Source organism: Cyanistes caeruleus, unplaced genomic scaffold, assembly GCF_971803275.1.
Source record: "Cyanistes caeruleus unplaced genomic scaffold, bCyaCae1.hap1.1 HAP1_SCAFFOLD_65, whole genome shotgun sequence".
Lineage (NCBI taxonomy): Eukaryota > Metazoa > Chordata > Aves > Passeriformes > Paridae > Cyanistes > Cyanistes caeruleus.
Genome location: NW_028255884.1, coordinates 1,172,258 through 1,185,397, shown reverse-complemented (window position 1 = coordinate 1,185,397; position 13,140 = coordinate 1,172,258). Strand labels below are relative to the sequence as shown.

Here is a 13,140-nt window from a genome sequence, read left to right as displayed (position 1 = left end):
AGGATCACACAGGCCTGTCGTCATCCACTGTCAGCAGGACTGGAGCCTCTATCTTCGCCAGGATCACCCAGAGACTCTGTCTTAGGCTCAAAGGTCTAGGGGTGTCTTCCCTCTCAAGTCCTGCCCAGGTCATGGCAACCAGCTTGCCGGACTGGGATTGGCGCACCCAGTCTCCCCAGGTCCCCGCTGCCTCCACAGTGGGGTCCTCCAGATGTTCCCTGAGCGTGGCTCGTTGTCCAGGGCTGTCTTTGCTCCCAGGTGGTAATATGATTTTAATATGCACCCATGTGCAAGTCTTTATGGGAAATGGGGAAGTTCATCCTGGGCAGCAGCGGCTAAATTGCCTGACGGGTTGGAAGAGAATAAGGGGTGGGGATACAAATGCAAGGATAAAACAAGTACGAACTTCTTAACAGTGAACCCTTTTGGGACTAACAACACCAAAACCCCTTATCCAGGGACCTAAACTGGGATTGAAACAGGAACATATAATTTGAACATTGGGATTTTTATTTATAACAATATCCCCCCTCTTTTAATTTGACCAGGCATCAGCCTGCGTCAACTTGTTGTTTCAGGCTCCTGGTAGTGAAACTTCTTTAGTCTTTGGTATTGGTCATATACCCTTTTTGCTTCTTTCAGCTCTGAACTTTCTAACATTAGGATCTTAGTTTTTCCCTTCTCTTGGGTTATTTCTAATGAGTTGTAGATCGTGCTGCTAGACTGTATTACTGAGGTAATCATTCTGATCATAGATGGGATGACACAGGAAAGAAATAACAGTCCTGCTAGTCCCGCTATACCAATGAATGCCACCTTTTCTCACCAGCCCTTAAAGGACCAGAAACTATCCCACCAATCAGTATTCAGGATTGGCATCCATTCTTGGTTCCCTACATAGGAGATTTTTCTGATCTCTTTAGAAATGTTCCAGATTACTTCAATTTTATCATCTATTTCTAGGCAGCATTCAGAGGTGTTGAACTTCCCACAGATTCCCCCCTCATCAGCGAGAAGGTAATCTACTGCCAGTCGGAGTTGGTACACCACTGTTCGGGTCGGGGAGAGTTGGTCACTTATATGATCAAGGCTGGGGCTGTTTTGTTTGATGTTATTTCAATTACAGCTTGGAGCCTGATTATTCTGTTTAACATGTATATTGGGGTCCTATATCCCCAGGACCCATCCTGGGCCCAGGTCGCTGGCCCATAAGTTCTTATTATTTCCTCCAGGGTCCAGACTGTTCCTTTCCAATTCTGGGTCCCTCCTGTGCTTTATTACACTCCTCTTCTTCCTTTTTAGGGGCCTCTTTAGGTTGTCATATAGTGGTACTCCAAGCTCTGAGCCAGCCTCTTTTGGGAGCAGGAAGAAAGCTGGCTTTATCACCCCAATCGTGCAGCTACCTGACCAGTCTCCTGGTAGATGTGTATAAGCTGCATCCCCGCAGATCCAAAAGAAATCATCTGGGGCTTCCCAAAAACCCTCCCTGTCTTCATAGGGGTACTCCCAATGCTTTGATAGGCTTCTAATTCCCCAGAAGGGATTGATCCCTTTTTCTGCACATTCGTAAAGGTTATATCCTTTGTGATGAATGCACCCTTTTTCCCTCTTCTCTAAGGACCAATATCAGTTGGGCTCCTGGGGGAACCCATTTAGTTCCTAGATTCTTCGTTATATCTTTTGCATGCCATCCGCCCCACCAGGGTTCTATATCTTTTTCCAGTTTGTAGAATACAGTCTTCCCCAATTACCTTAGCCTTTAACTCCCATTTTTCCCTTCTCCTCTACCCTGGTGTTCTTTGGCCTTCCCCAGTTCATTTTATGCTTAAAATTTCTCGAGGTTTCAAGCTAATTCCCTCCCAGGGCCAAATATCAGACATTTTAGTACTCCCACATACCCAACAATCAGTTATATTTAATTCCTTGCTGATCTTTTCAGCTGAATCAATGAACAAGTTCTTCCCACTCAAATTTTCCTATTCTTCATTTCCCACGCTCATGTCCACTCTTTTCTCCTTTACCACATCAGGTTCACCTTTTACTGGTTCGTTCATTTCAAAGCACAGCCAAGTATCCCTCATGGGACAGTCTCCCAAAAGACATTCTCTAAAAGTGGCCGTATTTCTGGTAATCCAATATGTTTTTCCGTTTTCTTGGCATTCTTCTAATTGTGATTTGTTGTGACAAGAAGGACTCAAATTTGTGTGGGCCCTTACCAGGGACCCTAGATTTTCCCCATCATACAAGGGATAATAACATTTCATGCAAGAGTCTGTCCCCATGGCATTGGTGAGGTGCATTGCTATCACCAGACCTACCATGAGCCTTGTGATGATCCTTTTAGGCTCCCTCCAGTCCGTGACTCCCAAAAGTCCAGCAGGAACCATGTTTGATCTCCCCTGGTCTTGCCTCTTGGGGTTTTCCTCACACTCTTTTGGGGGTCTGAGTCCAAGGCTTACAGCTTTATTATTTTTTTTGTCCTTCTCCTTTTTACTGTTGTCGGTTTTGGTCTTGGGAAAAGCTGCCCAGGGAGGAATATAGTCTTGGCTAGGAAATTGGAGCCTTATTCAGGGGGGGAGGGGTTCTTTTACTTTTTCAAATAATAATAATAATAATAATAAAAATAATAATAATAATAATAGTTACAAGTTAAGCACAACTGGAAAACACCTTAACATTAGTTCACAAACTTTAAAGAAACACTTAACCACAAATGTAGCAGCCAAGAGAACACTTAACAACAACTGTTGTAATTCCAGTTCCTGATTGGGGACTTTAGTCTCTGGGTTTCCTTCTTTAGGTTATTTTCAAGTCCTTGGCGTTGGGGACAACAGTCCAGTTAGAGGGATCTTTTTCAGAGTTGACTTCCCCATCTGGTGGTGCCACTGGTCCTTTAACTCGAGTCACGTGTGTCCACCCTTTTTCCCGGGTTCTCACAGCCGTATGTGTGGTGAGTTGAACTTGGTAGGGTCCTTCAAACTTTGGAGTGAGAGGAGAGTTAGCCCAAGATTTTACCAATACCCAATCCCCAGGGTTAATATGGTGTGTGTCTACCTCTAAGGGAGGAGTCTGGGGGAGATACCCTTTTTTCCTGAGGTTTTCTAAAGTTTTAACAACAGTTTCCAAATACCTCCTTGAGGTTTCTTCCCCTTCCGTATACTGGGCAGTGCTGTAAGGAGTAATTAAAAAGGGGAGTCCAAATAACATTTCATAAGGGGATACCCCTAAATCTGCTCGAGGTCGGGTTCTTATCTGTAATAAAGCCAAAGGGAAACATTTTATCCAATCTAATTTAGTCTCCAGAGTCAGCTTGGTTAAGGTGGTTTTTATGGTCTTATTCATCCATTCTACCCAACTGGAGCTCTGGGGATGCCATGGGGTGTGTAACCTCCACTTTATCCCCAGGGCTTCAGTGGTTTCCTGGAGGACATGGGCAGTGAAATGGGGGCCGAGTCTATGTTATTGATTAACCCATACCTGGGGACAATATGTTCCAAAAGTATTTTGACTACTACTCTCGCTGTTTCATTCCAAGTGGGAAAAGCCTCTGGCCAATGGTTCAGGTGATCTACAATCACTAGCAGGTGTTTGTATCCCTGTGCTAGAGGCATTTCTGTGAAATCAATTTACACATTTTGGAAGGGTCTCTCCGCTAGTTCCCTCCCCCCTGGTACGGGTTTCGTCATCACTCGTTGGTTTACCCTTTGACACGTTACACAGCCCTGAGTGATGGCCTTTGCTATATCATAAACCCCTATGCAGATGTTCTCCCTCAAGGAGTGGTCACATAGACCCTGCGTCCCCCAATGTGTCAATTTGTGTATTTCATCCAATACCCTGCTATTGCAGTCCGCAACTCCAGGATCTCGTCCAGAGAAGCAGCAGGATTCTGGGGACCAGCATCAAACACCAACCGAGACGGGCTCTCAGTTCACGAAACCATTTATTCAGCATGGGAACAAAGTCAGGTCCAGAACAGAGAGCCCTGAACAGAGGCACAGCAGGGGTTTTTGAGGGACAGAACCCCCGAGGGTTTCCACCTTTGAGGGTGGAGTTCAGGGTCAGGGACCAGTAGAAGCACACCAAGGGAGAACCCCGCAGGGACTCAAACCCAATCAGAACTCCTGGGCCGCCCTTCTCAAGGGGTTTGGGGTGGGACAATGTAACTCTTTGTCTCCCCTGAGGCCGCTGCCACATCTGCTCCTTTTTTATTTTTTTTTTTTTATTTTTTTTTTATTATAATTAGGAGTTTAAAATGTTTCCAAACATATACCTTAAAATCTCCCCTCCTCCACAGAGCACCCGCTTTGCTTTGTGGGACAACAAAAGCTCAATAACAAAACACATTAAGCAAACAGAAAAAACAATATTGAAAACAAACATTTAAATCTCGGACCATGCCGGGCAAATGAAACGGTGATGGTACTTAATGCAAACATAATGGCTTTTTAGTTCAGTCTCTTGCAGTTTAGGATTCTCTTTGAGGAAGGGTGCAGCTCTTAGATCTCCTCTCACGAGGGGCAGAGTTCTTCCATCTCCAGTTTCGGCTCTGGTTCCCATGTGGGCATCGCTGCTTTAGATGATCTCGGTGAAACACTGGCTCTGGGAGCTCAGTTCCAGTTTCGATTTCCCCAGAGGAGGTGTTGCCCACGATGGAAAAGGCAGAGCCCCCAGGGGGGGAGCACCGAACAAAGGGGTGGGAGCGAAGCAGGAGTTACTGGGGGAAGGGAAGGTTCGGGGCTGGAAAAGAAGGAGCAAGGCGAGAAACAAGGGATCCCAGACTGCGTGGCCAGAGCCATCTTGAGATGGGGGGAGAGGCCGGGATTGACTTTCCTGGCCAGGGAATGGGGAATATGGAAAGACAGGGGGTGAAGGAGGACACAGAACAACGGGCAGACGGCAGCACACCCGCATCACTCTGGATGTTCTCCGTCCCTTGCCTGCCTTCAGGAAAACAGGGGATGGGATGGCAGAAAGACACCGGGGTGACGGGGAGACAGCAGCAGCCCCGAGCCATCTTGGCTTTTTTCACCCTTTGTCCTGCCCTTAGGAACAGGGGAAAGGGGAAGGTACAGGGAGGTATACACCAAAAAAAAAAAAAAGGAACTTCACAGAAGACAAAAACAGTCCACCAGAAGAGCCATACCATCCAAAATCATCCATAATGTTAATATAATCATCCATAATGTTAATATAATCGTCCATAATATGTTTCGTTGGATGATGTAAGGTTTTTGTCCCAGTGTCTGGTCTCGGCTCCCACACCTCCGTAAGCCCTTTTCGTCCCCATGCCCGAGGCACTCCCAACCCAGCCTTCCTGCCAGGTACTCTCGAGTCCTCCTTTCTTAGGCGGGGGTCTCGCCGGCTCTCAAGCCATCAGCCGGTGACTTACGAGGTGTCCATGGAGCCGGGTCCTGCTGTTCTCTTGCTTCACTGGATGCCACGCATTCTCTCACCATATGTTGCAGTCAGCAACCTCAGGATCTCGTCCAGGGAAGCAGCAGGATTCTGGGGACCAGCATCAAACACCAACCGAGACGGGCTCCCAGTTCACGAAACCATTTATTCAGCATGGGAACAAAGTCAGGTCCAGAACAGAGAGCCCCGAACAGAGGCACAGCAGGGGTTTTTGAGGGACAGAACTCTCAAGGGTCCCCACCTTTGAGGGTGGAGTTCAGGGTCAGGGACCAGTAGAAGCACAGCAAGGGAGAGCCCCTCAGGGACTCAAACCCATTCAGAACTCCTGGGCCACCCTTCTCAAGGGGTTGGGGTGGGACAATGTAACTCTTTGTCTCCCTGAGGCTGCTACCACACCAGTATAATATTTTTTCCTCTGATCTATCATGCTGAGCACCATGCAAGGCTGTAGAGAGGTCAAGACAACCTCTGTTTTTAAAACTCTGCCCTGCAGCTATTCCTTATGGTGCTGTCAGCAGGGAAGACATTTTGTCTTCTAAAACCTCACCTCTGATAGTTTTTCCCATTTGAAAACTATCTGGGCCAGGGGCAGCACCCAGGGACCTGCCCTGCCTGGGGGAACTTATACCTGGATCTTATAACTAAGTATCAGAAACAAGGGCACACACTCTGTATTCCAGACTCCAACATTTTATTCTTATTCTTAATTTTCCATGTTTTAAGTACTACTACGTCTTCATCTACTTCAGCTTCTACCTCTTCTTCCTAATATTCCTATTCTTATTCTTGATCATTTTTCGGTTTCTGGAGGGTCTTATGCAGGTTTTCGTTGGGGGGGAGGTGGGTTTGGGGTTTTTTTCTTTCCTACTACTACTTCCTAAACACAACTTTCTTTTCTTTTGTTAGAATTGTGTGTGTTGCAGTCCAGCAGGCCGCCGTCGTGTCCTGGGAGCAACACCTCCTGTCTGTGTCCATTCCTCATGGCCAAAGTGCCCCAGGATCAGCATGGAGTCCTTTCTGGAGGAGAGGAAATGGCCTTGGAGTCCAGCAGGGAGGAGCTGGAGCCAGTGTCCCTGCAAAGGGCCAAGAGCCGTGTGGCTGTGGCCCTCGGGGACCCGGTGCAGGGGTGCCGCTGGCGGTGCCAGGCTGCCGCTGGGAGCCGATGATTTTCCAGGTGCCTTCCCGGCCGGACGATGGGCCGGGATGCGGCGCTGAGCCCCAGCAGTGAGGGTCCCCCTTTGGGTGCCGCTTTGGGCTGCCATGTGCCCTTGGGGAGCTGCCCCAGGGGTGCCGCAGAGCGGCCGGGGCCGACTCGGCCTGCAGGGCCAGCACAGGCCGGGGCAGCCCGTGCGGCTCCCTCGGGGCGCCGGGCAGGCCGCGGGGCAGCCGCCATCTGCAGCCCAGCACTGCTGGCAGCGGGCGCTGATCCTGCGGCTGTGCCGCCAGGCAGGGACAGCGGAACAGCCCCCGCAGTGCCCGCAGCCCCCACAGCCCCCGCAGCCCCCGCAGCTCCTGCAGCGCCCGCCTCAAGAGCGAGCGGCCTTTCCTGTGGGGAAGCGGCTGCCCAGGAGAAGAGACATCTTCCACTGTGGCTTGGGCTGCCAGAGGGCCAGGCCCGACACAGAGTTGCTCTTGCGGGCACAGATCGGGCTCCTGGCACTCCACCCAAGCTTCTCGAGGGACAGGCAGCAGGATTCCCTCTCGGGCTAAATCTGCCAGTCTCTGCTGCCTGGCCTCTTCTCCTTCCTCGTGCAGCTCCAGGACGCTCACCTCATCCCAGTCATCGTCCTCCCGCTGCCAGGCCTTGAGCTAGCTGCACAGGATGTCGCAGTATTCCCTGCTGTCCTGAGCCAGCTCTCCATCACTGTCATCATCCCAGCTGGACCTGGAGGATTTTCTCTTTGCTTTGCCTCCAGTCACCTCCTGGCCATCCTGGCACAGCTCTTGCTTGCGGCAAGCTTCCCAGTCCAAGAGTGCCCGGCGACTCGTGCCTTCTCCTGGGGACAGCCACTGCTCAGGAGATTCTTCCCAATCTGAGAATTCCTGACAGTGATCGCTGTCCGCCTGCCACGGCTCCTGCTCCCTGCACTCGCCCCACTCGGAGACAGCTGGGGAGGGCTCTTGCTCCCTGCCCTCATCCCAGTCCCAGAAATGCCAGTAGCTCCCCCATACTTGGACCAGCTCTTGCTCAAGGCCTTCATCCCACTCAGAGAGCTCCTGGCAGCTCTGGGCTTCTCCTGGGGACAGCTGTGGCTCAGTGCAGGCTTCCCCTGGAGTCCCTTGCTGGAACTTGTTCATTTCTCCTCGGCAGAGCTCTGGCTCTTCCTCAGCGCAGGACTCCACGGCTCCTCTCCTCCTCTGCTTGCCCTCTCAGCCTCCTCCTGCTGCTCCCTCAAGGCCTGGGCTCTCTGTGAGCCGGGCCAGGGCCTGGGGGGCTGGGACTTGGGCTTCGCCTTCTCCTCCTCCGTGCCTGCAGTCCTCTGGCGCACACAGGTACCTGGACACAGCCACTGTCCTGGGACTGACCCAGGCCCCACAAGCCCTTTATATACCCCCCAGCTGGGGCGGGGCTCTGCCATGTCACAATGGACTTTGGGCACCGCAAGGTCCTGTGTCACCACGGGCCCTGACGCACCGTGCCTGTGTCACAAAGGGCACCCCGGCACCCCGTGCCTGTGTCACAAAGGGCACCCCGGTACCCCGTGCCTGTGTCACAAAGGCCACTCTGGCACCCCGTGCCTGTGTCACAAAGGCCACCCCGGCACCCCATGCCTGTGTCACAAAGGCCACCCCGGCACCCCTTCAACAGCCCAAGGCACCAGGAGCGGCCTGGAGCAGCCCAGGCCTTGGGGGATTGCAGCCCCTTCTTCTGAGCCGCTCCTTCAAATGATCAGGAGTGGCTGGGGCCAAGTGAAGGTGCAAAAGGAGACCGTGTGTGTCTTCCTTTGAAAGACAGGGGCCTGCTAAGGGAGGCAGGAGGCTCCTTTGCAATGGAAAATGTAAACCCCCTCGCTCCCAATTATTATTACTTTGAAAGGCACTCTCTGGCAAAGATAGGAGGACAGGAAGAACAGTTTGTGCTGCTTTTGCATGAATTGCTATTTGGTGAGCAGGGAAGAAGCCCCCCATGGAAATGATTTTACTGAGAGGAGCTGCTAAGCGAGAGCTGCCTCTGTGCCAAGCAAAATCCAAGAGCTGGCTAGCTGTGGGAACTGACTACCTATTAAAGCATTTAAAAAGCTGGATCCACCTCTGTGAGATTGACATTTTGCAGACAGGCAAGCCCGGGAAATCTCTCTCTTGCTTCCACCTTTGAGGAGGTACCCGGCTGCTGGTCGGGCCGGGCCCCGCTGCACTGCGGCCCTTGCAGTCGTGCTGACAGTGGCCGCAACAATCCTTAAAGCTTCAGGGTCCCCTGACACCCGGGCAACCGAGGAGGAAATTAACGGAGCGGGTTCGCTGGAGTCCCCAAAACCAACTGGAATAGGAAAATCAAGTAGGGATGAGGCCCATAAAGCCTGCGCAGCACAGGAGCAAAGTGCAAAGACCAGGCCTAGGGGCAGACACAACAATATCTAGGGGAGGTGTGAGGGTGCAGTCTGAGGGCATGGGTCCAGACACAGACTGGGGTTAGAAAGATGCAAAATACTGTGACAAATTGCAACCAATCCGGGGAGAGATAAGGGAAGATTCTAGAAACATAACTTTCAGTGGAGTGACTTGATGAACGTATGAATTGCCATCAAGCCTTTGGCAAGTGCTTCCCAAGGCTTGAACTCAAAGCCTGCTGCTTCAGGGCTGAAGTCTTTCTGGCCCTGTGTCCCAGAAGGGCTGAATCGCACAGGCTCGGCCTGGCGGGGCCGGGCTGGCCCCAGCAGTGACCGGGTGGGGACGGGAGGCTGCGGGACCCCGGCTGAGGCTGGGCCGGACCACGGCTGCTCACACCTTGCTGAGCCTAAGCCGTGCCCCGCTGACGGCCCCCGCTGAGCTGGAGTCCGCTGGGCTCCGGGAGGAGCTCCGGGTGGGTCCAGGCCCCCTCGGCCACGGCCCGTAGAGCACATGGTAATTGAAAGAAATTGGCCAGGAGACAAAACTCCTGTTTGATGCCTTTATTAGGATTCAGCTCTTGGGGTGTGGGGGGCCCAAGGGATTGCTTCCATCACAGCCATTCCCACACTGTCAGCTCCAAAGAGGAGACATAATTCAGCTTTGCAGCACACGCTGCAGAGCTGAGGCTTCCGTCCTCATGAGAGTAGCCAGGGACCTGTTGTTCTGGTTTGCTGTCTAGGGCTGTCAGTCCTTTCCAGTCCTCTTAGCTCATGGTGATGCAGGAAGATGGTTTTTAAGCAGGTGTAGGTGATGCAGGGAGATGATCTTGCATCATTGCTTGCTCAAATATGTTTCATTGTCCTTTTATTCCTCTGTTAGCTCATTGTTTTGGTGTCCTGCACGCCTTAGTTTGCATATTACTCGGTTACACAGCTTCCTGGGAGTTTCTTTGTTCTAGTGTGGCACAGTGACCATGGGAGTTGCCTCCTTCTGTGGCATACCTTTCTAATGGGTTGTTTTTGTTAGTTGGATTTAGCTCCCCTGGGAGCAGCTCTGTTACAAGGTAGCAGGGAAGTAAGGGGAAAGGGTACAGGAATGTCTCATAAGAACCTTTAAAACACTTCAGAAACTGGTAAGTAATTAACATTACTAATAACCATCAGAGTAAACAAGGGGTACAAGGTTTACAAATGGGATAAGAACATTAACTGTACATAACTAAACACAGTATTTTATCTGGGGTGGATTTCTTGAGAGATTTTATTCATGACACCTCTCTTCCCCTATGCCCTGTACACCATGGGTAGCAAAAAAAAGGTCTTGTGAGACTGCCTATTATAACTATATGCCTATGTAATATACTATATTTATATACATAAGGAAAAAAAAATAAAGGAACAATGCTAGAGAAAAGGAAAATCGCTGCTCTCTCAGTTGGTGCCCAGCAGACAGAGCCTGCCAGATCAGCTCTCTGCAGAGCTCCAGCAGCACAGCCAGCCTAGGCCCGACAGACGAGGCTTTGTCCTCCATGCCCTGCGCAGCTGATCTTGCAGGTTATCAAAGACGGAATATCGAGCCCTCTCTATTGCCTGTAGGATGTACAGTGTTTGAATTGCCAGGTTTACAATGGCAGGGCTGCTGCCATCCACCATGTTCACAAGGGCTGGAAGAGAGACGAACAGAGCCACGGTCAGATCCCAGACCTGTGAGGGCCCACGGATAGCCCCCTGCCAGGGCCATCCCAGTCGGCTCTTGCCATGGCCAGCAGGGAGCAGGGACCAAGGGGATCAGCCTGAAGCTGCTGGCCACGAATGCCCCATGTGCCCCTGAAATCTCGGTGTGCTCTTCTCACGCCGCCCCTCATCCACACGGGGAGCAGAGCCCTCCGCAGCCAGGCCAGGACCTGCAGCTCCACCCGCCAGCCCCACTGACAGCCCGCTGCCCTCACTCACATTTGTAAATGAGCTGCAGCTCTTCCTTCTGCCCCCTCAGGAGCCGCCCGGCTATCCCTGGGAACACAGAGCCTGTCAGGGTCCCAGCAGCACAGCTCCCTGCCAGCGGTGCTGCCAGCCCTGTGGCCACACGGCCTCCCGCCCCGGCAGGGCTCAGCCCGGGCCCTTGCCGCACCCTGACTCAGCCCAAGGGCACGGCTGCCAGAGGCCGGCAGCAGCAGCCCCGAGGGCAGCCGGGGCTCCAGGGCGCCGGGCCCCGGTGCCGCTGCCGGGGCAGCAGCCGGGGCCGGGGCCGAGCTGCGGCGGGGCGGGGAGGGAGCCCGGGCTCGTGGCTCACCGATGAACCTGATGGCCGCCTCTTGCAAGGGCTCCTGTGGGCAGTCCAGGTACGGCAGGGCCCGGCGCAGCTGCTCAGCCGCTCGCCTCTCATCCTGTCCCAGCTGGAGAGAGAGGCAGGAGGGAAGGGTTGGTGCGGGCTCTGCCTCTGCGGCCAGCCCCGGCCTCCCGTGCCCGCCCAGCCCTGAGGCCCGGCCAGCAGCCGCTGGCGCCGGGCTCTGGAGGGGGCAGAGGGCCGGCTGCTGCCCGGGGAGCCGCGGTGCCGCCCCTGCCCGCAGCCCCAGTGTGGGGCTCCATTGGCACCCGGCTCGGGGCCACGGGAGCCTGGAGAAGAAGCCGTGTGGCCGGCTGCGGCACTGGGCAGGGGCACAGCTGCCAGCCCCCACACCGAGCGCCGGAGACAGGGGGCTTCTCCAGGCTGAGGCTGGGCCTTCCAAGCCGTCCTTACCAGGCACTCGGTGATCATCCACAGCTTCTTCTTCTTCACTGGTCTTTCCAGATCTCTCCTCTTCAGGAACTCAGCCGCACAAAGCAGCGTTGCCCAAGAAGCCTGGAGAGCAGCAGAGACCCGCAGATGGCCCCACAAGCCAGGACACAGGACCCGCATTTGTGTGCCAAGGCCTGGAGGAGGCTGCAGCCGGCAAGGTGCCAGGGCAGGAGGCAGCCGAGCCCCGTGCCCGGGTGACAGCAGCAGCCCGGGAGTCCTCACCTCCGCCACCTGCTGGTTCTCGTCATGGCAGTGGAAGAAGAGAGGCAGCAGGCTCTGGTGCACGTGTGACTTCAGGGCCTTTTTTTCCTTTTCCGTTAGAACAGTCATCAGCGATCGGAAGAATAATATGGACACCAGCTGCACCTGGCTATTATCCTATATGAAAGGAAGGAAAAAACACCTCAGCCCTGTCTGCATGGGGCTCAGCAGGGCGCAGGTGGGCAAATCCCCAGGGCACCAAGTGTCTGGGCAGCACCCAGTGGCCTCGGCTGGGGGCACAGAGTCTTACATGGTCAAAGAGTGGCAGGAGTGCCTCAGCCAGCTGCAGAGCCATGTGGCTGGGTATCAGCATGTCCTTGTCCAAAACTATAAAGCTGAGCACCATGATTGCCTTCCTAACTATCTCTCCATCTGCATCCCACAGGAGCTCCACAAGACTTTCAGTCAGGCTCTGCATTTTTTCAGCCTGTGTGGAAGACGAGTCTGTGAAACGCCACCCTGCTGCCACAGGGCCAAGAGGCCAAAGGCCTGTCCCAAAGCACTCAGGCAGCTGAAGCAGGAGGCAGGAGAGCTGGCAGCAGCTGCCTCGGTGCCCGAAGCCCAGCCGAGCCCAAGTGACTGCGTTCCCCAGCACTGCTTCAGCCACTGCCCACTTCTCACCATCGAGGGATCATCAATCAACTTGAAAAGGGCCCTGAGTGCCAGGTGACGCTTGTCCCTGCTCTCGCTACTCAGGTGCCTTGAGAAGATTTCCAGGACTCTGTTAGCACTGCGTTCGCTCAAGTCCAGGTAGTCCAGGATCTGAAAGGCACAGGGCAGTGACAGGGGAGCCAGCTGGCAGGAGCCCAGAACCAACACAGGGCATGGGCACCATCCCAGGCAGCTGCAGCTGTGAGGGGGCAGAGAGGTGGCAGGCAGCTCTGCAGGGAGGCAGTTTTGGCCATGGGGCTCACCTCCACAAGGAATGCCAGGGCAGGCAGATCCCAGCGTGCCTCCTGTGTGCTGAGCAGCTGGAGCAGGTAGGGAACAATGCGGGAACACAAGGGGATAGAGGCAGACGACATCTCCCTGCCAGGGTGAAAAAGTAGCCAAGACTGTGAGCCAGGGGGACAAACATCTCCCAGGCCTGATTCACAGAGCTCTGATCTTTGACCACTGTCCTGCAAGGGGACCTGG

The 13,140-nt window shown here is 53.6% G+C and overlaps 2 protein-coding genes across 2 annotated transcripts in view; both read right to left on the bottom strand.

Moving 5' to 3' along the window:
• Positions 1 to 13,140, bottom strand: part of LOC147647126 (uncharacterized) — an 83,379-nt gene that overhangs the window by 32,783 nt on the left and 37,456 nt on the right. Inside the window, 1 exon segment of the mRNA XM_086872411.1 lies at positions 6,377 to 6,383. Within this exon segment, the coding sequence (XP_086728537.1) occupies positions 6,377 to 6,383 (7 nt within the window).
• LOC147647129 (uncharacterized) lies at positions 10,303 to 13,129 on the bottom strand. The gene is made up of 8 exons (XM_086872480.1): positions 12,918 to 13,129; positions 12,625 to 12,765; positions 12,254 to 12,430; positions 11,965 to 12,120; positions 11,704 to 11,805; positions 11,257 to 11,359; positions 10,920 to 10,976; positions 10,303 to 10,630 (listed from the first exon to the last, which is right to left on the bottom strand). Exons 1-8 carry the CDS (start codon positions 13,026 to 13,028, stop codon positions 10,431 to 10,433), a joined length of 1,047 nt encoding a protein of 348 aa, XP_086728606.1. The 5' UTR covers positions 13,029 to 13,129; the 3' UTR covers positions 10,303 to 10,430.